The sequence below is a fragment of the Drosophila ananassae genome, chromosome 2R (assembly GCF_017639315.1).
Source record: "Drosophila ananassae strain 14024-0371.13 chromosome 2R, ASM1763931v2, whole genome shotgun sequence".
NCBI lineage: Eukaryota > Metazoa > Arthropoda > Insecta > Diptera > Drosophilidae > Drosophila > Drosophila ananassae.
The window spans coordinates 19,640,271-19,664,529 of record NC_057928.1 but is presented as its reverse complement, the minus strand read 5'-3'; the positions used below and the strand labels follow the sequence as shown (position 1 = coordinate 19,664,529).

The following is a 24,259-nucleotide window of genomic DNA, read 5'->3' as shown; positions in this document are numbered from 1 at the left end:
ATTCCCAATATTTCCTAGAATAGGAAAATTAATTCAATGTCTTGTATAGATAGTATGTTTCTTTAAGAGACCAATAAAAAAATGGAGTGCCTAATCCTATCGGGCAGAGTATATATATGACCCATTATGTTAGCCAACTTAACTGATACGGTCCAGACATAAGGACATAAGGCGCACCAACGCCCAGTTCACCCACTGGGTTGGGAACGGCGACTTCATCAAGCACTCCAACGCTGACATCGCTCTGATCCGCATCCCGCACGTCGACTTCTGGCACATGGTCAACAAGGTGGAGCTGCCCAGCTACAACGATCGCTACAACGACTACAACGAAAGGTGGGCCGTGGCCTGCGGCTGGGGCGGCACCTACGATGGCTCCCCTCTGCCCGACTACATGCAGTGCGTCGACCTCCAGATCATGCACAACTCCGAGTGCCAGGGCTACTATGGCAGCGGTACCGTCGGTGATAACATCATCTGCGTGAGGACCCCCGATGGCAAGTCTACCTGCGGCGGCGACTCCGGCGGCCCCCTGGTCACACACGACGGTACCAAGCTGGTAGGTGTCACCAACTTCGGCTCCTCTGCTGGCTGCCAGTCGGGTGCTCCTGCTGGTTTCCAGCGGGTTACCTACCACCTGGACTGGATCCGCGACCACACCGGTATTGCTTACTAAACGAAATAAAGATTATATAAATGGCACAACTTTGAAAGTAGTTAAGAAATTTCCAAACATGCTTATCCTTCGGAATAAGGAATTCGTGGGGGAGCCTATATGACCTACCTGGAAGGCTGTATCTTTGGCAAAAACCATCCGATTCTTAAACGGAATACCTTAAACGATTTGTGGATTGATTCTTCATCAATCTGCATCAAAATCTGAGAACGAAATATTTTTTATATTTTTCGTCAACTTTTCCAGGGGATCCCTTTCAAAATGTTAAAGGATGCATTGGGGCAGCCAATATGACCCACAGGGAAGGCTGTATCTTTGCCAAAAACTATCCGATTCTTAAGCGGAATACCTTAAACGATTGGTGGATTGATTCCCCATCAATCTGCATCAAAACCTGAGAACGAAATATTTTTTATATTTTTCGTCAACTTTTTCAGGGGATCAAATGTTAAAGGATGCATTGGGGCAGCCAATATGACCCACAGGGAAGGCTGTATCTTTGCCAAAAACTATCCGATTCTTAAGCGGAATACCTTAAACGATTGGTGGATTGATTCTCCATCAATCTTCATCAAAATCTGAGAACGGAATATTTTTTAGATTTTTCGTCAACTTTTCCAGGGCATCCCCTTCAAAATGTTAAAGAATCCATGGGGAAGCCAATATGACCCACAGGGAAGGCTGCATCTTTGCCAAAAACCATCCGATTCTTAAACGGAATACCTTAAACGATTGGTGGATCGATTCTCCATCAAAATATATGAACTATTTTTTTGGTTGAGAATTGTATAGGGGAGCCAGGTTACTTATTCTTAAGCGGATTCGATTCTAAACAATATCCAAACCCAAGAATACTCTTTTGAAATTAATGCATTCGAATAATTTTTATTTCGTTTAGTAAGCAATGCCGGTATGATCGCGGATCCAGTCCAGGTGGTAGGTCACACGCTGGAAGCCAGCAGGGTGACCAACTTGGCAGCCGGAAGCGGAAACCCAGTTGGTGACACCCACCAGTTTGCCGCCGTCATGTGTGACCAGAGGACCGCCAGAGTCTCCACCGCAGGTTCCCCTGCCATCGACGACGCGGATGCAGATGATATTGTCGCCCACGAGGCCGGTTCCGTAGACACCGGCGCACTCGGAGTTGTGGATGATCTGGACGTCGGCGCACTGAAGCCAGTCGGGAAGGGGAGAGCCATCGTAGGTGCCGCCCCAGCCGCAGGCCACGGCCCACCACTCGTTGTAGTCGTTGTAGCGATCGTTGTAGCTGGGCAGCTCCACCTTGTTGACCATGTGCCAGAAGTCGACGTGGGGGATGCGGATCAGAGCGATGTCAGCGTTGGAGTGCTTGATGAAGTCGCCGTTGCCAACCCAGTGGGTGAACTGGGCGTTGGTGCGCCAGGTGGCTCCGAAGTAGACGGTCACGGAGGCGGCATCTCCGATGCAGTGCTCGGCAGTCAGGACCCAGGTGTTGGAGATGATGGAGCCACCGCACCACCAGCCTCCGCTGAAGCCCAATCCCACGGTGTAGGGGGCCTTGCCCTCCTCCGCCGGGTAGCCGTTGGTAATGCGGCCCTCGATCTTGGCCACCTTCGGCAGGTCCTTGGGGTGGACAATGCCTTCGTAGGCCGAAGCGGAGGCCACGGCCAGAGCCAGAATAGTTAGGAATACCTTCATGTTGCGAAAACAACTTGCTCCTCTTTGGCTTCAGGGGCTCCTTTTATACTCTGCGCAATCAATGAAGTTCGTACTTGATAGTAGAAGGGAGATATGGTTTAGTGGGATACTAAATCAACGACTGATTATAACTTGGTTCTTTCATTCATCGTATTATCTTCTCTTGATTATTTTACGTGAGGAAAACAATCAAATTCATAATCTTTATTTAAAATTGTGATTAGTAATCACTGATTAGGGGAGCCGCAAAGTAGGCAGTAGAAATTGTAATATCCATTACAGTTTTAGATTAATTGGACTCTTAAGCTTTTTCAAAGAGAGATTTAATAAAAATTTAATTAATTAATTTTTTAGGATCAGACAACGAAGTACATAATTTTAAAAATCTGCAATCATTGCAGAAATGTTATATATTTTTGACTTAACAAAAAGTAAAATGTAAATTTAACAAAAATATCTATGTTTTAGGGAGAGCGTTACACGGAGAAGAGGAATTTTCGAATTGTTTCTTGGCCTTTTTTTTATGGGCATCGCCATGTAGCAATTCCTGCATCCGACCGTACCAGGTATTGGCCACCGTCGGCACTTTCACCGGAAGCTCCATAATTTCGCCCTGACTGAACTTAATGGCCTTGGGCGACCCATAGAGGCCAGACCACCGATTCGATCGTACAAGCATTGCCCGTCCGATTAGTCGGCTATCAGCGGACTGGCCTACGGATGCCGAATTGACGCTTTCGGGTCGCCCCCATGCTTCCGATACCCTACCAATACCCATCACATCTAGATCTAGGTCCAGCTGGCGGACGCTCAACAAGGCCTCCCGGCATTGGGCCATGCAGAACTCATTGGTCGCCGATATCTGCTCAATAACGTGGCGCTTCCGCTCCAGATAGCTCCTACGGGATTCGGTGCGATCCACTAGCAATTTAAACGAATCGATGAGGAAGTGACCGAGTCTGGAAATGTCCCACCAGCTGGCGAACTGCCCGCGAGCATATCGATACCTTTGAAGACATTTCATTGCCTCAAGCTCCTTGGTCAGGTGGAAGGAGCGCACCACTTCATAGAGGCGGCGTAGCTCCGAGAGGTGCGAGGTCTGGTCGAGGAAGAGCTGCTCGAGCGCACTGATCCGAGCGGTGGCGATCGTGGCGCACTCTTCCAGGCCGGACATCTGGCGACGGATGTGACGCGAGTTCCACTGGATCTGGCGGATCCTCTCATCCCGGCTACCATAGACTAACATCCACTGGTCGTCGTCATCCTCCACACACTTCTCTGTTTCAAAACATCCAATCTGCCTGGGATCTCGACATAATCTGGCCTCTATTTGGTCAATGGATCTATTGATGTCCTTGAGTTCCAGGTTGATTTCATCTAGGTCCTTGGACGATTTACTCCAGGATTCCGGATCCACCGGGTCTTGATTCTCCGTAGCCTTTTCCACATTTTTTCCTGACGCCTTTTCGCTTTTATCTTCGTCGCAATAAAAAATCTTTGCGACTTTTGTTTGATATTTTTTTGTTTTTGACCTATCCATTTTTGTTTTTTTTTTTTAATAAAAAATAATTATGTGTGTGTCTGGAATGTAGTGTTTTCAAAATAAAATCTAGAATAAAATTAGAAAAATCTAGAAAAATTGAGATGAAAACTAATTTTTCAAAGTCTGCTGATTTGAAAAGTGATTTAAAATAGTTACCCACCTAAAAAGTAAAAAGTATAATTGAAATAAAAACAAAATCATTTTTAATAGTTATCTAAAAATAGATTTTTTATTGTCATTTCATTTTTGTTTTATTTTTTTGTTGTTTAGTTTTAATTTGATGCGTCTTGACTTTGAGAAAAGTGTGCGAGTGTCCTCGCACGTTCATACATATAATAAACTATATAGGGATATGATCGGATCTGTGTCAGGCTACAGATATATAACCTACGATTCTTTATAGGCATTGTGGTTTATCATGTACAACGAACACGTTTACTCTTATTTACAAAATATTAATCGATAGAAATGCATCATCGTTACTGGTTTTCCTGGCCAATAATATTATGTAATAAATTAGAAAATTTCATAAAACTAAGCTACATGAAGATACATTTTTGAGTTTTTTGTTTTGTTTTGTCGTTTTTTTTGTTTGTTTTTCTCGTGTATTCTTGTTGGGATAAATAAATAGTTTTAATGGTTTAGGATGAGTAGAATAAATAGTCGAAATGGGGGGCGAAATGGGGGTGTGTTTGTGTTGTGTTTCTGTGTGGATGTGGCTTAGGGATGCGCCCAGTGGCACTCAATTGACAAACATCACTGGCTCAAAGGGGGCTCAACGGGTTGGACCGCCTTTGATAGCAAGGCGGCAATTGGGCGTGGCTCGGGCACAGCTAAAGTCATAATAAATAAATAAATAAAATTGTAAATATCCACTTAAATGCTAAGCAAAATCGTTTCGAATGTGGTTGTTGGATTGGGTAAAGCGATAGAGTTGTGGAAGGGTCGTGGAAAACAAAGTCTGGCAAATCCTTGGTCAGTCTGCGCTGCCTGGTGGATCCTTAATCCGTGCCGTGGCATCACCACCCCTACCACAGGGGCATGGGGCGTTGCCGGGCCAGATAAACGGGCAGGCTAGCAGCAGTCGGTGCGGGGCAACCTGGGTTAATTAATTAAAGTTAATAAAATAAATAATAATAAGAAAAACAAACAACTTACGGCATACGGCGCAGGTCTGCTCGTCGGTGCCATCACCGCATCCATCCCTTCCAGAGCAGACGATGGCTGTGGAGCGGCACAGGCCGTTGCTGCAGCGGTGCGGGCAGTAGGCGTCCGCCTCCCTCCGTCCGCCGCCGCTCAACAGACCTCCCGCCTCGATCAGGCGCATGAACAGGTTGGGAACGGCCCGGGAGCCACACAGGTGAGGTGGCTCATCGCTGCCGTCCTTGCAGGACACGATGGCGTTGCAGTACTCGTACTCCGGCAGGCATTCGCCGCTGCCGCAACGGAAAGTGTGCTCCGGGCAGGCGTTGCCACCCCGCACGCTGCCGTCGCAGCCCAGCTCGTCCTCGCCATGCGGGCACTGGCGGCGTCCGTCGCACAGGGCCGCCCTAGAGATGCAGCGTCCACTGCGCTGACAGCGGAAGGACTCCGTCGGACAGGTCTGGTTCAAGCGGGCATTGTGGGTGCACTCCTCGTCGGAGGCGTCGTTGCAGTCCGCACGTCCGTCGCACACGAAGAACCAGGAGATGCACACACCACTCGAACGGCACTGGACAGGAATCGGATTATTTAAACAAATCTTTTTGGTTAAGATTGATTTAGAGACTTACCTGGAAGGTACCCGGACTGCATCCGGTTCTCTCGGCACCGCACTGCTCTGCCTGATCTCCTCCAGCTGCGCAGTCGCAGACTCCGCGTCCATTGCACACGGTATGGGGATCAGCCAGTTGGCATTGCCGATCACTGCTGCAGGCCAGACCCAGAGACACCGCCTCCAGACCCAAATCCACACGCTTTCGCAGCTCCGAGCCGGGCTTGCTCACGGGAATAATGACAGCAGGAGCAACGGGCTCCGGCGTGGGCTCGTCCGAAGTCATCAGGGGCATTAGAGTTGTTACAACGGGAGCAGCTGGCTCCATGAGGGTCACACGACTGGCCAAGCCCAGCATGGTCTGCGTGGTGATCTCCACAATATCGGCAGGGTTCGGAGTGGCCTCCTCGTGGACAGCAGTGTGAGATGCGGGCTGTGGCGCCTCATCTTCCTCCTCCGGTTCGATGTGGTTGCTTTCCAGTTCTTGGAGACCATCAATCGTGGTGGTGGATTCCAGGACCAGGCTATCGGATTCCAGTTCATTGACACGGATGGCACCTGACTGGTCGTCCAAATCGAAGGGCAGTTCCTCGGGAAGCACTGTATGTTCCGCCTCGGCTTCGGATTCGATTTCCTTTTCGGTGGTAGCTTCCTCGGGAATGCTTTCGGTTTCAACTTCTTTGGCAGGTTCCTTCTCCTTAACGGACTCTTCCTCCTTGGCTGCCTCCTCTTCCTTGGTGGCTTCCTCGTCCTTGGCGGCTTCCTCTTCATGCTGTTCCTGTTCGACTGGCTTCTCTTCTTCCTCAATCTGTTCCGGAGCGGGGGTCAGCTGTTCCTCCTCTTGCTCCGACTCTTCATCATTAGCTGCCTCGGCAAACAGTTCGGGAATAGTAGGTTCCGCAGGCTCCTCAGCTGCCACATGATCATGGGTTTCGTCGGCCTCGGCTTGGAGATCAGAAATGGCGCCATGAGACTCCTCCTCCTCGTTCTCTGAGTTCGCCTCCACCATGGGCACCGTCTGAGCAGGTTGCTCGCCGAAGGGCACTGGGGGCACAGTGCTGTCGCCCTCCAGCATGAGGTCGCTGAGAATGTCGGCAATGCTTTCGCTTTCGTGGAAGTTCTGGTGTTCCTGCTCCTCATCCTGTTCATCGCTCACAATGGCACTTGGCGCCTCTAACAGCTCTGGAGCCAAAGTGGACTCTACTTTGTCGGATTCCTCAGCTTCAGCGATGACTGGGGTAGTCTCATCCTCCTGAGTGTGTCCAACGCTTAAGTAATCTGCATCGGATTCGGGCTGTTCCTGATCCTCAGCCTTTTCGGGAGCCTCATGCTCGTCGTGGGCTTCTGGCAAGGATGATTGCTCCACTTCTGGTTCTGGGATCACTTCTTCTTCCTCATTGGGCTCAGCTCCTTGGATGATGTTGTCGTTTTCGGTTTTCTCCACTTCCACTTCATCGTCCTGTTCAGCAATCTCCTCCGGAATTTGGGCACTTTCACTGGCCTGTGTTTCTGGTTGCGCCTCGGACTCCGTTTCTGGTTGCGATTCTGGTACGATCTCCGCCTGAGTGGTGGCTTCCGGTTCGATATCTGATTCGCTCTTAATTGGCAGTTCTTCGGGCTCAGGGTGTGCCTCCAACACCTCATCATCGGCGGAGTCCGCTTCTGGTCTTTCTTCTGGTATCTTCTCGGTAGCTGCCTCTACAGGTTGCTGTTCCTCAATCTCTGAGGCTGATTCCGCCTCTGTCTCCGATTCTGTCTCTGTCTGTGGCTCTTGTTCTGTCTCTTTCTCGGTCACGGCTTCGATCTCATTCTCTGCCTGCGGCTCTACAATTGCTTCCGACACTTCGGGCGTCTTAATTGCATTTGCATTTTCCTCGGACTCCACCTGCTGCTGCTCCTCCTCCGGCTCCTCAACAGTCTGCTCCTCCACTTGCGGAATCTCTTTCTCTACCTCTGCCTCTACCGCCCTCTCGGGCTCATGCTCCTGCTCCTCTTTCACTTGATCATGATCTTCTGGAAGCTCTGTGGTTATCTCAGCGATTTCTGGTTCCTCTGTGGTCAGCTCTGGTTCTCTTTCCACTGGCGCCAATTCATCATCATTTGTTGGGTATGTCAATTGTTCGTGCTCCGCTTCGGTGATTGCCTCCGCCACCTCCGGTTCCTCCTTCTCCAAGTCGGCGTTTGAGTCCGATTCGGACTCCACCTCTTCATCAGCCTGGACTGGTTTCTCTGTTGTGGCTTCATCTGCATCTTGATGGATTTCCACCACCTGTTCGGGCTCTTTTTCTTCATCGACCTCCTCCGGCTCGGCCAGCTCTGCTGGCTCTTCTGGCTCTTGTGGCTCTGCCGTTTCAGCCGCCGCCTCTGTGACTTGGTCTTGATTTAATTGATTGGCTTCATTTAAATCATCTTCGCCACTTGTCGGCTTGATGTCGGCGCTTTGTTCCGCCTGATCGATTTCAGACACCATCGCTGGCTTGATTTCTTCTTCCTCAACTGGCAGCTCCACTTCTGCGGCTTCTGTCGCTGCTGCCGGCTGCTCCTTTTCTTTTTCTATTTCTGTCTCTGGCTCTGTCTCTGGCACGGACTGTGGCTCCTCTGGTTTTTCCACAAACTCGACGGCTTGGCTTTCACTCTCCGACGCCACCTGGGCTGGTTCTTCGATTTTCAATGTCTCTTCAGGCTTGGGTGGCTCCACTTCTAGCTCATGATCCCCCGAAGCCAGATCCTCCGACTGCTCCGCCTCTTCAACTTCAGCTTCAGCTTCGGTTGCCTTCGTCACACTTTCGGTTTCGACTGGGATCAGTTCTTCATCGGCTACCGTCTGGGATGTCTCGGGTTCGGCCTCCTCCTCAACCTCATCGCCAAGCTGTTGGGTCTGGATCTGGGGCTCGGTGGGGGTATCCTCGGCATTGGCCTCGCTCTCAGCATCAATGGGCACCACCTCCTCATTAGTCGGCGGCAACACCTCCTTTTCCATTTCTGGCTCCTCCACGGGCGTTTCATAATCGAATTTCATGGTGTCGTCGACGATGGGCGACGAGGCGATCTCTTGGCCCCCAGAAGCCTCCAATTCTTCGCCTTCTGCAGGTGATTCTTCTGGCTGGTGTTCTGGCTGCTCTTCGGTTAGTTCTGGCTTGTTGTTATCGTGCTCCTCGGTATACTCCTCATCGATCTTGTAGGGATAATCCTCGGTGGGTCCGACTTCGGTTTCTTGCTCCACAGCGATCGTATTCTCAGTGGGCACGTCAGCGGGCGTGAGTAGTTGCTGGACTCCAGTGGTGGCATCCGGAGAGGAGTGCTCTGGCACCTGCTGTTCAGTCTCCACCTGGTGTTGTTGCTCCTCCTGGTGCTTTTGCTCCTCCTCTTGCAGCTGCTGTTGCGTCAGTTCGGTTTCTTCGTGAGCCATGTCCACGGCCTCCAGTTTCTCGCCATTGTCCAGCTCGGAGACCTCGGGCCTCAGCTTGGTGGCCTCACCATCGTCCTCCTCAAGTAATTGCTCCTCCACACTGTCTGGCAGCTCATCCTCCAGAAGAATGGGAGCAGCAGTTGTCGTTGTGGTTGACGGTGCGGTGGTGGGTGCGGGTGTCGTTGTGGTTGTCGTAGTGGTGGTGGTCTTCCTCGTCGTTGTTGTAGTGGTTGTGGTGGTACTGCTTGGCAGCTCCACCTTCTCGACGGCCTGCTCCTCCTGGTCCGCAGCTGGGGCGACACACAGACCACCCACCATCTTGGCCGGACTCGTGCACTGGCAGCGTCCGAAGAGATTCGGGATCAGGAAGTCACAGTGGGTGCGGGTATCGAACATTTGACAGTGGGCGTGGCTGTAGCAAACGGCGCCAGGATGGGCAGCTATTTTGATGTTGTTTGTTTTTGTGTTTTAAGGGATTGGAAGTTGCGAAAAACAAAAAAAAAATTCTCGTGAGATCTTTTTGCCTGCTCTGGTTTCAGATTCAGAAGGTGTGTGTACGTGTATATTATAGAGGCGGGCGGGGGTTGGGTTATGTTATTAAGTTAACCGTAAACCGAACTCCAAGCACCAAATGCATATTAAAAACTCATCATCATCATCATGAGTAGCCACACCAGAACATGGCCAAGAAGTAGCTGAAGAATCAGGCAACTGGGAGATGCAACAGCAAAAAATTAGCCCGCCTTCGACAAGCCTAATAACCGTCAATAAAGTCAACTGCAACTGCATCATGCCCCAACGCATGGCCAAAAGAGAAGTGCAGAGAACCAGGTACACCGCAAAAAAATTCTACATTCTAGAAGCTAAAAATTCTAAAAAGAAGTTATAAGAGAAGTCTAGGCATGCCAGAGATCTATTACTTATAGAACACCTTTAAGGAATTTGTTGTTTAATTTGTCATTTAATTAAAATATTTATTTTTCTGTGAAAAAAAAATAGTAAAGAAAGGGATAGAGAAACAGAACGAAAGAGATAGGTAGAATGGAACCCGAGGATGACGCTAAAACATCGTCGTCGGTGACGTCGCCCATTCCCATTACCGTTCCTCATCAGCATTCCACTCGCCGATAACTGGCGACTGCAAATGCAACTGAAAACTTGCAACTTGCAAGCTGCAACCCAACTGGGGCTGAGCTGAGCCACCTGCGTGTCTGCCACCGTACTGTCCTCCGCTGGAATCTCAGCTCTGACCCACTTTCCTGACTTGTTTTCACTTGTTTCGTTTTTGGCTTCGCCAGCAAACTTGCAACTTGCAACTTGCAACTTGCAACTAGCAACTGGCAGCTAGCAACTTGCAACTGGCGACATGCCATTTACCATTTCACTAGCCAAGCCTAGCCTGGCCTAGCCTGGCCAAGTTGTATCCAAGCCACCTGCAGTTGCCCTTTGGGCAGTGTCTGGGCAGAGTTTCATTTCCCCCTCGTGGGATTCAATTGGATTTGTATCTCCAACTTGAGCCTGAACCTGAGCGATCATAAATCTGTATACCCTTTATCTGAAGACATGATTTTCTCGCGGGAATTTCGGCCACAAAAGCATTCTGTCGGCATTTCACAAGAGACTCCTTTGGGGGAACCGGTTGGATTTCGGAGCTATGAAGTCCGGGGCCATCATGGCGTATACTTAACGAATGCACCACCAATGACACTGGCAGTGTCTCTCTCTGGATCTCTGATTCTCGGATTGTCATTGTCATGGCCATTTCTATTCGAAATGCGAGTGCCTCAAACGTATCTTGCCGCAAGTTTGACACCAATATGGAATCAACTTGCAGAAGGAAGATATAAAAGGCGGGAATGGGGGCTAAGACCCCAATGGTTGGCCTCATCTTTCACTTTTATATAACAACCTAAGATGCTGGATTACACAGCGAACAAAAATGTAGAATTACTAAGATGGCAATGGAATTTCTAAAGATTTAATTAAAGATATCAAAAGTCTTTCTCCTGGAATTATCTCGAAAACTTCCCAACTTCCTAAACTTCATCTTTTATCTCTAATAAATATTTTTTTTTCTCTGGACATATATTTGCCCGTTTTGGTCATATGGCGACGCCTCTGTGCCGGCCAAAAACGATGATCGATCGGCTGGGGGCCAATGCCACGGCCACTTAGCAATGGCCCCAAACAGACCCGCCCCACTCCGGAGGTCTCTCCACTGGCCGCCGTGCTGCTGGTGTGACAGGTTGCATGCAATGCGAATTGCTGCACGACTGCAACTGGTAACCTAACCCACTTCGATTACGGCTAAACTAGCTGGAGGAGATCTGCCTGGCTGGAAGAGATCTTCTAGTGCTCCTAGAGAGCGACGCGTGTGAAAATTGCTCAGCGGATCTGTTTGTGTGTCTGTTGGATGCGCGGCGGGGTGTTCGTTCGCATCATAAACAATAATTTCCATCGAAATCAGCATAAATTAAATCGCAGCTTCCTTAGTTTGTTGTCTTTGTTTAAGTCACCGCCGGTGGCCGGAATTGCAAAACTGTGTCAACTGCCTTGGCACGCACAGATACAGATACAGCAACAGATATAGATACAAATGTATCTGGCATCTGTGGCAGCATTCCTGTGGCTATAATAAGTCTATTTATGCCGCCAACTTTCATTAGGCCTTTGCCAATTGCGACACAAATAAAAAAAAAGCGAAATAACAATAGAACGCATCAAAATTCATAGAGGATGGGTTTATTAATTGAAGCTATTTGCATTTTATGGAAATGGCAAATACGGACTTACTTGACGGCTCTTCTTTCATTATTATTACCATTATAATTTTTCGGTTTTTTTAGGCGGAAGTTGGCCAAATGCCTGTTCCACATAATTTGCATGCAATTTGGCATTTGGCGCAATTTAGTTTGAAATGGCCATTCAAGAAGTATTTTTTCAGTTTTCGTATATTATTTCTTTTTTTTTTTTTTTTGTTTCTAGCCGCAAATTAACACAGTTTGAGTGGCTGAGTTTGTGGGTCACGCGAAATGAAATGGAATTTTTTCGGTGGCTTTGCTTAAGGTGTTTTCTTAGCTCTTTTTTCCTCGTTTTTCCCCATTTTTGGGACTCTGCTTTTTTGGTGGCAAGTGTCGCAATGGAAAGTATTTTCCCTGTTTTTTTGGTTTTGCGAAGGTGTTGAGGTTGAAAGAAAGTGAGCTAGGCTCCCAAGAGTGACTGGGAGATTTCCTATGGCTTATATAATGGGAAGTCTGGCAATAATTAATTTTTTTAAACCTTTTAATATTTTTGCCTAGTTGCCTAAATTTCCCTCTGTGTATTTCCATTTTATCCACCTCACAGCTGTTCACTTTTCCTGCAACATTGTATGCCGAAGATCTGCATCTCGATTTGGCCTAACAGTTGCAGCTTCCACCGTTCTGTCCGTTTCTGTGCCTCATGTGTTGTCTGGGCTATCGGTTCATTATCTGCGATATATATATATAAGTATATATATATTTGGCATACTTTTTCCAGCATCACGTAAAACGAGGAGAGTGGAGTAGAGTAGAGTTCTTTACTGGACTTGTCATATGTGTGCATAAAGATTCTCATAACTCATAAAGATCGCCGACGATGAGAGGAAGTGGCCATTGTGGAGGCTCGTTAAGCTTCCAGGCCAAAACTTATCTGGCATAAGAACAAGATGGCCATAAGAACCGATCCCGAAATGGGCTTGGGCTCGGATGGGTTAAGGTGCATGGGAAACTGGAAGAAGTTGCTGGGTACTGTGTGTGTTAGCCAGCCAGGGAAAGCCTGACAAGCTCACAAAATCTGGCACACCACTTGCTTCACTTGACCCGCTAAAGACAGAGACAGATACAGGGGGAGCAGAGACAGAGACAAGGCTAGAGAAACTAAAAGAGATGGCTATAGGATAAAGTGAATGGCCAATCCCCAAAAAAAAAAAAAAAACACAGATATGTGTGCAAAATTTTTGTCAACTGCATACAAAAGTTTTGTGGCTTTTCTTTCACAGAGAATTCCAGCGATCCATCTTTGAGTCTTTCTTCTACCATTCTTCTCCTGTCTCTGTTTATCTCTGTTGTTCTGTCTCTTTCTCACTGAGAACTAAGTGGACTTTCATGAACTTTCTATTGCATTGGCGGCTAATCAGTGCAATTTAATTACGTTAGTCGAGGCAATTAGCCATGTAAAATAGCCAAGATCCTATAGATACAAATCAAAGGAGAGGGGTGGTCAGAGGGGCTAGACTACTAAGGGGGAAGAGGTAGGATGCTTTGGGCCCTGCCAGGATGTGTCTGGTGAAAGGTTCAGACCGCTCTCTTGCCCGCTCGCCTTCTTCTCCTCTTTCTTTTATTGTGTTTTTGGTGAAAGTATCTCATAAATGACTCTGCCTGAATGCCTCGGCCTCGGGTTGCCACTTCTTGCACTTGCCACAGATACACCTGATTCCTACTCTCCTCCATTTAAATTCTCAGTCATGACCAGCTCCTCCTCCTCGGCCATAGACTTTTGTCATTACAACTACGTTTAATTAAACATCGAGCTTACTCTCAAGCAGCTGTCCTGCCACGCCCACTGGCTCATATATATTGAGTTCTTAAGTCGTATAATTAAATCGGAAAGTTGGAGGTAACTGGGGGATACTATAACTTAGAGAATACTATTATACTTTGGGTTTTAAAAGTAGCTAAAAAGCTATGAAATGCTCCTGAGGTCATGAAGTCTTTTTTTTTGGTATTTAAACTTTAAGTAGTTACAATATTTATTTCAAAAAAATATCTATATTCTATTATAGTATCCTATTTTTTCCTGTGGAAAGTCAGGTGAATGGCAATAACACGAACTGCACCAGTTGCAGTGGCAACATGTCCACGATCGTGCCTCATTGCTCTGCTTTTGGCGTGTTCAAACAAATGCCACCTGACGGCCGGGAGGGGTTAAGGGAAGCTCAGAACAAGGGGGGGTCTTAACCCCTTAGGCCATATGGCCTCTCGATTCTAGCCAACATTCTAATCAGATTAACGCCACTTGGCGCCAATGTGCCAAAAGGAAGTGAACCGAATTCCAAACCAGATGGTTATCTTTGCAGGGCTGGCAGATGTTTTATTTCTAAGATTTGGATAAGGAGATTTTGGAAGTTAACTATTCACTTCGTTTTTTAATAAAATATATTATAACGAACTAAAAAATTACTTTCTCTTAACAGAAAATTAAAATCTCTCATATTCTTTGATTTATCAAACCATAAAACTCTTTTTATCTCAAACTCAAGTCACTCCCAAAATCTTATCTAAAATTTATATATTTTGTGAGAGAAAATAATAGCCCTTTCCAGGTGAGTCACTGAATGAATCACTGGCCAGTGGCCAACAACTTGATTTATTTGGAAAGAACTTAAAGTGAGTCACAGGCTTTTAGGCCAGAGCCCTGCCCACAGGGAAAATGTAGTTGCATCTTCGGCTTGGCGGCCAGCATCTCGAAGTGTATCTTTCACACATCGCTCTGCAGAAAAAAACACAGGCAAAGAAACAAACAAAAAAAAAAACATACAGATACGAAACACAAACAAACACAAGCCCTCCTCCAAACCAAAAAAAAAAAACGTCCCAGGTCGAGAGATCGAAGCTGTGGTGGAGCCAAACATTTACATTTTACATTTTAACGTGTTCTGCAGTGGCTCTCTGCCAGTGGATGGGTCTTCTGGCCAGGTTGTTAGCCAGTTCTTGGAAAATTAACCAATTATGCGTATAATTAGTGACACGATTGTCTTGTTAGGCTGGGGCATTTTCATTGTTATTGTTATTTCCATTGGCGATGCTATTGTTATGCCCATGTTAATTGCCAGTGTCAAGCGGCTTACGAAAAGGAAAAATCTCAGTGCCACAGAAAAGTGTTAACGAACGACAAACAGGAACAGATCAGAAAAAAAACGAGTAAATAAAATGTTGCAGAGTGAAGTTGCATTGCGTGACATTCCAGAGGAATACAAGAAATGATAAGCAATCAGAGTGGGGATTATTAGTAAGCTGTCGTTCGTTTATTGTCGTACAATTCACCAAACACCGCACCATAAAACATGTTAATGATATAATTTAGAATTGTATCTAGTATAGTGTGTTGGGTTTTGTTGTGATGGAGGGATGCCATGCAATCTGTCCATGGATTAGGGCCACAAGAGCTGGCCGGGAGTGGCTGTTGCCAGATACTTACGTCCCAGACAGGTGTGCTTGCGGAACTGCAAGAATCCCTCGACGCACCGACAGGCTCCGTCCAGGCAGCTGCTGTTGGCCACCTTCATCGAGCACTGTTCGCTCAGTTGGCAGTCGCCGCCAAGTAGCTGGGCTGTTGTTGGCCAAGTTAAAAAGTACACGAAATGTCCATCATTAGTACAAAATTATGGTTAATCAGTAGAAATAATAACAGTTGATCTCTAAGGCAATTACTTCAAGTTTAGATGGACAAAACTTATTATTTAAGAGAGCATTTATCTTAAGAATGTGAAGATTTTCATTTGAAATATCACCCTTAAAATAATATTGTCCAATATTTGTTTTCTGTGTAATGCCAGAGAGAATGTCTAAAGAGTTGTGTTGAGTGCAGGTAACGGTTCTTTTGTGGACAAACACACACAACACAGATATCTCCGCCCATTGTTTGCCCGGCAAACATTCTGTACTCCCACTTTTGGGGTTAGCCAAAGATTGACTTTGCCTACTTACATGACAAACAGCGTTTGGAATTCAACTGGACGAAGTAGGGGGCGCACTCGCAGTATCCCAGGGCGGAGCAGCTGCTGCCCTTGATGAAGTCCGTACAGTCCATGTCATGCTGGCACTTGTCCCCCAATTCCAGGGCTCGACTGGCTTCCACCACTGTGAAGATGATCAGCAGCTAAAAGATATCAAAAGAAATGGATTAGTTAAGAATAGGGTTATGGGGTTGCCCTAAATCTAAAAAAATTGCCATTAAATTGGCTTGTTAATCAATCCAAAACCCCCATGGTTTACCTTAATTTAAACTGATTTGCATTTAGATTCCATGCACTCCACTTTGCGTTCTAGAGCACCCATTAAAGACCTAATCATTTTCAAACTCTGAAATGATTTAAAGACCCTCTTCCTCCGACAAACAGATCTCTGATCTGGTATTTATTGCATCACTTTATTCTTTCAATTAGCCGGCTGGCTTTGCATAAGCCGTGATTAAATCAGGCATAAGACCCTAACCCAAATGAGCCAACAAATTGGCCGGCACAGTCTTGACCAGATCTTGTTATATTGCCAAACAAATTGCCCGAGACCACGAGATCTCTTCGTTCTCCGTTCGCCCCGACAAAGAAACAAAAACCGTAAAATCTTAAGTTAATCGTAGTGGATCATATCAAGAGCTGGCCGGCTGGCGGCTCTCTTATGAATGAAGTGCGATGTGTGTAAGTGTATCTTACAGCTACCTAACCGATGTATCTGTGTATCTATGTGTATCTCGACGCGGGCTTTTTGGTTTTTAGTTTGACGCAGACACAGTTAATGTTATATCAGATGCTACCAAACGATACCCCGAGCCCGGGAGTTGTAAGACAAAATTAACAGTTGCCTGAACACACCGAACACACACGCCCCAACCTCTCAAGGTGGAGCAGTAGTAGGATCTATAATTAAAAAAATAAAAATAAGAAGAACAAAAAAACACAGAGAATAACGAACGGAAAATATACTGCCAAGTGCTGTTCGTGTATGTTTTTTGGGCATGTTTGGGTTCTCCTTCTCGCTTTTTTTCAGTTAGAATCTGGCTAATAAATAAACTGAATTTTGCGGCCAGCCCAGTTACAGATACAGATACATATCCCAGAGAGTGCAATGGACTTTCTGCTCATCGCGAATGAGCGCCACACGCCATTAATTACGGCCCTGACTCTGACTCTGCCTTCGGTATTATCTAACTGGGTTTTCGACTTCTTTTTTTTGTAGTCGTTCTGGCCTTTTGCATATGGCGAAACGGTACTAACTCCCCCACCTTCGGCTTGAATTTGTTAACGCATTAAAACCAATGATTACATAAAGTTAGTCGGGGGTATTCCCCGAGTCTCTGTTAATTGGTAAGAACTCTACGATTTGGATTCCAATTCCACAGTCACGCAAGACAAGCCACCCTGCCCAGAGAGTTGGCTTTAAAGTTGGCTTAAATCTCTTTGGCAAATTGTACAAGTTAAGACATTAAAACAACAGTTAGAATCGTTTGGTGGAAGGCAACTTTTTTGGCATTGCAAGTCACATTTTGTTGCCTTGATTGTGATAAATGTGATTGTGGTCATGTGAAAATTCTGGTCAAGAAAATTTGGCAATTAAAAGAGGAATCTCTGAAATAAATTGGTTGAAAAGATATAAATATTACCACTTTCCAAATTCTACTTAATTAGAGATACAAAATGCAACTCTAATTGATGTTTTCTTTTTTTTTTTTGAGAAAACAAACTCAAAGCACTTTAAAAACTATTCAAATAAAAGTAAATAAACAAAGCAAATCTGTAATCCCCATTCAAAGGTGTTTCTTCTATGGGTTTCGAGATCATTTCGCTACTCATTCGATGCTTGTCTAGTCAAAACAACACTCATGGCCCAAAGCAAACCCTCAAACCATTTCCATTTCCATTCAGAGCTGAGGTATCTTGGTATCTTGGAGAGCAACAATACAAACAAGATCTCTCGAATCGAATGGGGAAAAGTATCGAGAAGATAGTGGCCCCACAAACGAAATGAAACCGTTCAAACTCCACTCAACAAACGGCATCAATAAAATGTCAATAAACAGGGAAGAAATTGTTTAATTACGCTTTCGAGTGGCTTTTGAGCACGAGATATAGATACAAGATACTCATGGAATGGAGAATGGTTGTTGACCATTAAGAGTGAGTGTGAGTGTGGGGCTCTGATTTGACCCAATAAATAAAGGCCAAGTAGTAAGTTAATGTTGGCTTGTTTCTGTTTTTTTTGAAAAGGGATTGTCCAAGCCAGAGTCCAGGGAGAAGAAGCTTCGTTTTTTTTTTGGTTGCAGGAGAGTAAAGAGGGAGGCTAATAACCGTCAGACCGTGTCCACCCGGCTATTTGTAATCCTCCTCCCGGTCATTCGTCTTCCGAATGCATAGAAGCCACAAAAAAACAAACAGCAAAAAAAAAAAGTATAAAAACTATCTTGGCAAAATGTTTCCTGCAGATGGTCTTTAGAGCTATGGAGCTGCCAAAACCCCATTCATCAAGGGGGGCGAACTGACTCGGCTTATTTATTTTTCTGTTTTTGGGGTTTACGGCCAGACCAGGCCAGGCCGGGACGGGCCGGAGAATTTCTACAGATTGTACGGCATCTACGGCATCTCTCTGTGCTAATGAAGACCCGTTGCAGTGGCATTTTCTGGCCGAGAGCTGCAGTCATTGTAATTTAGAATCGTAAAAGAACAGCAAGCCAGAGCAGCCGTTGCAGCATCAGCGGCATCGGGCAAAAAAAAAAAAAATAAATAATTTTTCGTGTTTTACAAATTACTTTCGTACTTTTTTAATGATCGTCCGGCGCCAGACCGTCTGCTGACCTTTAACCGGCAGACCAAATGCAGGAGTGCCCAGGTGCCCCGTGTCCGTTCTGGCTTTATCTTGAGCTTGAGCTTGAGCTTGAGCTTGAAATGGGTTGAATGGGCCGGCCGAGGGCAGCGGCCTACGGAAAATAATAACAAACAACATCAAAATGGATAAATTGTTTGTTGGCCAAGAGATTTTCTTTCCCGGCAGCCCTCGGCGAATAGGTTATGGCCAGGCTTAGATTCAATTAGCTGAGAGGTATAAATAACAAAAAATATTAGATGGGAAAATAAAAATCAATAAACCGAGAGATATTTTATGAAAAAATGTAATAAAATCTAGAAATCTTTTTCAAAGCAGATCTATAAAAAGAAATACTAAAAAACTTTCATAAAAGATGTTAAAAGAAATGAATAGTATGATTAACTCAAACTTCCTTTCTTTTCTGGCCTCTTCCTAGAATCCATATATAGCCCAGAGATTCAATAGAAGCATCTATTAATAGGCAAACTAGTTCCCATAGCCACCGCCGTAATGACTCTTCCCGCAGTAATAATGATTAAGTGCCGGGCAATGAAATTTTATGAAGCAAATAATTCACTAAACTTAATGCTCCATCTTGTGATGGTGATTTTTTTTTTTCGCTTTTTGCCGTTTGCCAAGATTTCAAAAGGGAAAAACTCCCACCTTTTATTAGATTAATTTGCCCACATTACTCAGCGGCAGGCAGAAGTGCGAGAAGCGGCCGACCCCCAGCCGGGTCCGGGACGCAGGCCCCGACTTCTCCGGCATGATCTTCGACGCCTGCCTATCCATCTATCAGCTACAATTTGACCCAATGGCCGACTTCACAGCTCTTTAAAGGCATACACGCTCAGTTCACGCCATTCGGAGTGAAAAGCGGCCCACGATCAGCCCACGCCACGAGCAACAACGAAAAATAAAAAGCCATCATAAATATAAATTGTGCCAAAAAAATGGAACTTTTGTTTAAGAAAGCGAAAAAGTGCTCAACAATGGGGCTGACCAGGTGACAAACATTTACTTTTTGGCAGCTTCTATTGCCGCCGTTTCTGGCTCTTGTCTTTTTCGATATTTTTGGAGCAATTTGAATTGGCAACGCCCCAAATGATTTTTGAATGGGGGAGGTTGGATGGATGGTTGGTTGGATTGTTGGATTGATGATTCGAGGGTATTGGGAGATGGGTTTTACTTACCGCTAAGAGCCGCTTAACCGTAAAAGTATTTCCATTGAGCATTGCGATCGCAGGTTGCTTTCTCGATTTGGTTGCTGATGTTTCGATTGTTGATGTTGCTGCTGCTGCTGCTGTTGCTGCTGCGGTTGCTGCTTTCGGCAGCAATGCCGCTTCTGAAGCTCCAAGAAGCTGCCCTGGGAAGGCTTTTCTCTATGGTCTTTTCCCTGCTTTTGTATGTTTTTGTGGATTTCGGTATTTTCCTCTGGTTTTTGTTGTTTATTTTCAGCTGCTTTCCTGCCAAAGGTTTATTTTTTTGTTGCCAAGTTGCTGTGTTGCCGTTGCTGTTGTTATTCCTCTCGTTGCAGTCGTTAATATATGTTTTATGCTGTGGAAAGGAGTTACGGGTTTTTGAGAGGCTAGACTTGACTTAAACTTTGAACTCTAGGGGTCAAAAACGAAACGAAAACGTTTTTTCTTTTGATTTTTGTGTTTTTTTTTTTGTGTTTTGTGGGCCAAAGGAAATGCGCCCCAGTAAGAGAACCAAAAAAAAAAGGGAAATAATAATAATAATTTGTGTTTTATTATTTTGCAGTTGCTGTGGTTAAAAGCAAACCGGCCGGCTTGCGGCTCACACGCCCCTCATTCGCATTCAATGGGCGCATTCGAGCGGCTCGGCTGTCGCTCCACTTTAAAAACGAATGACTTAGGCAACGAACTCGGAAACTGACCGAAAAGCCAAAAAGCCGAAAATCTGAAAATCCGAAAATGGGAAATTAACACCTGAAGCACCTGAGCCAACGCGCCGCTGTCTAAGCCCTAAAACGTATTCCGTTTATGTTATTTTTTTTTTCCTACGGCTGCCCACTTTTTTTTGTCTTTTTGCTATTTTCACTTGCTGTGACGACCTTTGTCTGTCTCTGCCTCTCGCTCGCTCGCCTGCTTGCTCTGTTTTCCTTCGTTTTTTTATTTTTGTGTGTCTTGTTATTTTTTTATTTTTTTATTCGGAATTTGGGTAACGTTTTTGTTGCCGCTGCCTCAGCCACTGCCACTGCCTCGCTGTTATAAAATTTCATTTTATTGCAATGCATGAGTCTGGGCCCAAGATTCGAGACTGGGTCTGGGTCTTCCCCTTGGTCTTGGTCTTGGTCTTAGTCTGGGTCTGAGAATTGAGAATGTGGCGCTCTAGGGCATTACCGTTAGGCGGCTGAGAAAGAAAAAAAAGGCTGATATAAAACATCTACTAACTCCAGCATTTTTATAACTTAATAAAAAATGAGGAAAAAAAAGGGAAGGGAAACCGGAGCTGACAATGAAGAAGGGCTTAAGAGTTCGATTTAAATTGGTCTAAGGTGAAATGGCCTGAGAACTAGTCAGTGCACTTAAAAAAATAATAATATGAGGGGCTAGATGGTATTTAAAATATAAAATATTGAAAGAGATTCTGAACTTTTCTTTGCTAACAAAAACTACAAACTTAGGCAATAATTTTAAGGAACTCTTCTAATTTATTATTATAAAATTCCCTCTTTCTGCCAAAGTTCTTTGTGCTTATTTGCTTTTGATTAGCCAAGGGGCTATTGCTGTCTTGGGGGGCGTGTCGGGGCAATTGACCGGCTCAATTTTTTGACCCAGTCAGCTGGGGAGATACTCATTTTCCGCCATCGATCGGCAGCATGTGCAAAGTGCTGGGCTGGCAATCGTTGAGATTGAGGCTTTGGCTTGGACTCTGAGTCTACGTTTTTATTTTTATTTTATTTATTCTTTTTTATTTTAGTTTTTGTTTGCGGTTTTTGCGCTTGCGTCTATCGGTCGCTGGGTCGTCATCAATGCACATGCACACACAGAACCCACTCCGACTTAGACTCAAAACTTAAGCCCGGGCTGTGGCTTGGCTCGACTCGGCTCTGGTTGAATCTCCGACCAAGACACTCAGACACTCAGACACAAGGTAAAAAGCAGCGCGATTCTTGCACCGTTATGCACCCAATATGGCGGCAAGAACCACCAAAGCACCACCTAACATGTGTGGTTGAGTTATGCACAGAGGAAAATTTTTAAAATATATATTCCAAAACAATAGCAAGGTAAAAGGAACTTTTGTTTAAGCAAGACTATTTTTAACAATTTAATATTTTTCTCAAAAGATTTCAGCTTTTTTGTAAAGTAATTTCGTATAAATATTAATCAAATTATAAAAAACATAATTCATAAATCCCAGTGAAGCTAAAAAGCTCGATTCTTAACACATCAATTAGAAAATCAGCCAGGCATACTTCAGATGCCAATGGATGGATATTACCAAGTTATTAATAACAAAAAAGGTGTAAAATGTTTGGAATCCGGAAATTTCGCATTCCCCGATCCAAATGATATATTTTTTTTCCATGTGTGTGTGCTTGTGCAACTGAATCTGAAGCTGGACTGGCTTTGGGTGCATCTGCATCTGGCAGTGGCAGTGGCACTGCAAACTGCAACTGCATCTCCAACCGCATCTCCAGCAAACTGGACAGGAGAGACACGGCGACATGGGGTCTTTGGGGGATTGGGGTTTGGGGGTTTGGGGATTGGGGACTGCGGACTGGGAAACTGAGGATTGCGGACTGCGGACTTGGGACTAAGAGGAGAACTGTCTTCACTTGACTGCCTTCCCATGTATGTTTGTCTATCTGGCGGCCGCTTGCTGTTTGTTTGTTGGTCGGTTGCTTGGCTTTTCGGTTTGTTTGTTTGTTTTCCTTACGCTCGGCGTTTTGTTTGTGTGTGGAGGCAAAGTGGAAGAGAACAGAAATCACACACCACCGATCCGATGGCCGCGCCTTAGTCCAATTCCAAAACTAAATCCAAAAATTCAATCCAAACTAGAAATCCTTGCTTTTTGGCCAGGATCTCATGGCCAATATTATTATTATTATTTCCTTTTTTCCGGTTGATTTAATTTTGTATTTTAATAAAATTTGTTAGCTACCGTTTAGGTATTTGTAATTATTTTTTAGTAAAGCACACGCGACGCGACACTTTTTGTCAGTTTTGAGGAAATATTATTTTGTGAATTTTAGTCAATGGATAGCTAAGTGCAGCCACATCACTCGGAGATGAGCTGAGCTGAGCTGGGCACGTCCGCACGTAACGATGGTCAGCCACGAACTGAAGAGGAGCCAGCCATCCACGGACTTAAAGAACTAGCAGCAGCTACAGCAGCAGCAGCAACATCAGCAGCAGCAGCAGCAACACCAACAACAACAGCAACACGAAGCGGTTACATGGGCAGCGGCGTCGACGTCGAAAGCTTTCTTCGGCTTCTTTTGGTTTCTTCGGAAGACTCAAAGTCAAGGCAAAGTCAGCGAAGCTTTCTTAGACACGACAAGTGCCGACGTCTCAGCTGCCTCATGTTGTTGCTGTTGCTGGTGTTTCTGCTGCAGCTGCTGATGTTGCTGCTTCATATGCAAATGTGACCGCTGCTGCACATGCGCTCGGCTCTGCCAGATCTGCTTTATTTGTTTCTTTAATTATGAGTGTCAGGTCTGCGGGAGAGTGCGAAGGCTCAGGACCAGGCTCCAGCTCAGGCTTAGATTAAGAGAGATAAACGGCGAATCGTTTGAACACCTACACTCGGGAATCGGGAATGGGGATTGGGATCGGTGGGATCTGAATCTCAGCTGCCCAGCTTGCCCAGCCACTGCACTTGCATCGAAATGAAACCGTTTTATTTTACAGTCTATATTCTGATAAAAGATCAAAATAATATATTTTTTATGTTATATACAATATATTATTGAATTAAATCAGGTATGATACTATGATGAATTACCCATTTTTATTCTTATTATTTATAGTTGTCATGTCTATCATTATTCTCATAAAATCAGAGAGACAGAAACTTGCCTTAAATTTAAAAAAATTTATGAAAACCTGATAGAAGAAATCCTTAATAAAAAGAGACTCACCATCCACTGTAAGGAATACCATCTGTAGTAACTATTTTGTTCACTGACTTCCGCCTGTTAAAGTCTTGAAATCGTGTTGCAACCGCAATAAGTAAAATAAAGCAACTGAAATCGGCTTGCGAAATGTTAAGAATAATTTCCAGAGTGTGTGGGGCAATGAATGGGGATGGTAGATGGATAAAATGGTCAGATTCAACGCACTCCATTTGCCTTAAACCGAAAAAACTATACAAATGCGTCTTCCCTAATTGAATAATGCTGTGGCTGCCCTCTCCTTAAGTCGTTCGAGCTCTTTAAAGTTTAAAATTATAATTTAATGGTTTTAAATTGGTCGCTTGGGGTGTAATTTTCGCATTTGAGTTCATTTTAAACAAACTGTTTGCCTGCTGTCAGATTTAATCAGAGGGTAGACTAAAAAGTTTAAGATAAAAACTATACAAGAATTTGTTTAAAAGAATTAATATTTAAGTAAGCTACTAGTTTTATTAA

At 45.1% G+C, this 24,259-nt stretch overlaps 4 protein-coding genes across 4 annotated transcripts; 1 reads left to right on the top strand and 3 right to left on the bottom strand.

Annotated features, from left to right (window-relative positions):
• Nucleotides 1–142: 142 nt before the first annotated feature.
• LOC6492986 (serine protease 1) lies at nucleotides 143–676 on the top strand (the record flags this gene model as incomplete). The annotated part of the gene is made up of 1 exon (XM_032454913.2): nucleotides 143–676. A coding segment is annotated over one exon (534 nt), but the record flags the coding sequence as incomplete, so codon positions are not given.
• An 865-nt stretch (nucleotides 677–1,541) lies between these two features.
• Nucleotides 1,542–2,353, bottom strand: LOC6507027 (serine protease 1). Its single transcript, XM_001956761.4, has one exon. It carries the CDS (start codon nucleotides 2,351–2,353, stop codon nucleotides 1,571–1,573), a length of 783 nt encoding a protein of 260 aa, XP_001956797.1. The 3' UTR covers nucleotides 1,542–1,570.
• Nucleotides 1,542–3,962, bottom strand: LOC6507026. Its single transcript, XM_044714407.1, has one exon. The coding sequence runs from the start codon at nucleotides 3,891–3,893 to the stop codon at nucleotides 2,811–2,813; it is 1,083 nt and encodes a 360-aa protein (XP_044570342.1). The 5' UTR covers nucleotides 3,894–3,962; the 3' UTR covers nucleotides 1,542–2,810.
• A 134-nt stretch (nucleotides 3,963–4,096) lies between these two features.
• LOC6507025 (titin) lies at nucleotides 4,097–23,002 on the bottom strand. Its single transcript, XM_032454208.2, has 7 exons — nucleotides 22,792–23,002; nucleotides 19,851–20,214; nucleotides 15,787–15,958; nucleotides 15,278–15,409; nucleotides 5,669–9,498; nucleotides 5,055–5,607; nucleotides 4,097–4,995 (listed from the first exon to the last, which is right to left on the bottom strand). The coding sequence occupies exons 2-7, from the start codon at nucleotides 19,890–19,892 to the stop codon at nucleotides 4,925–4,927; spliced, it is 4,800 nt and encodes a 1,599-aa protein (XP_032310099.1). The 5' UTR covers nucleotides 19,893–20,214; nucleotides 22,792–23,002; the 3' UTR covers nucleotides 4,097–4,924.
• Between the last annotated feature and the right edge of the window lie 1,257 nt (nucleotides 23,003–24,259).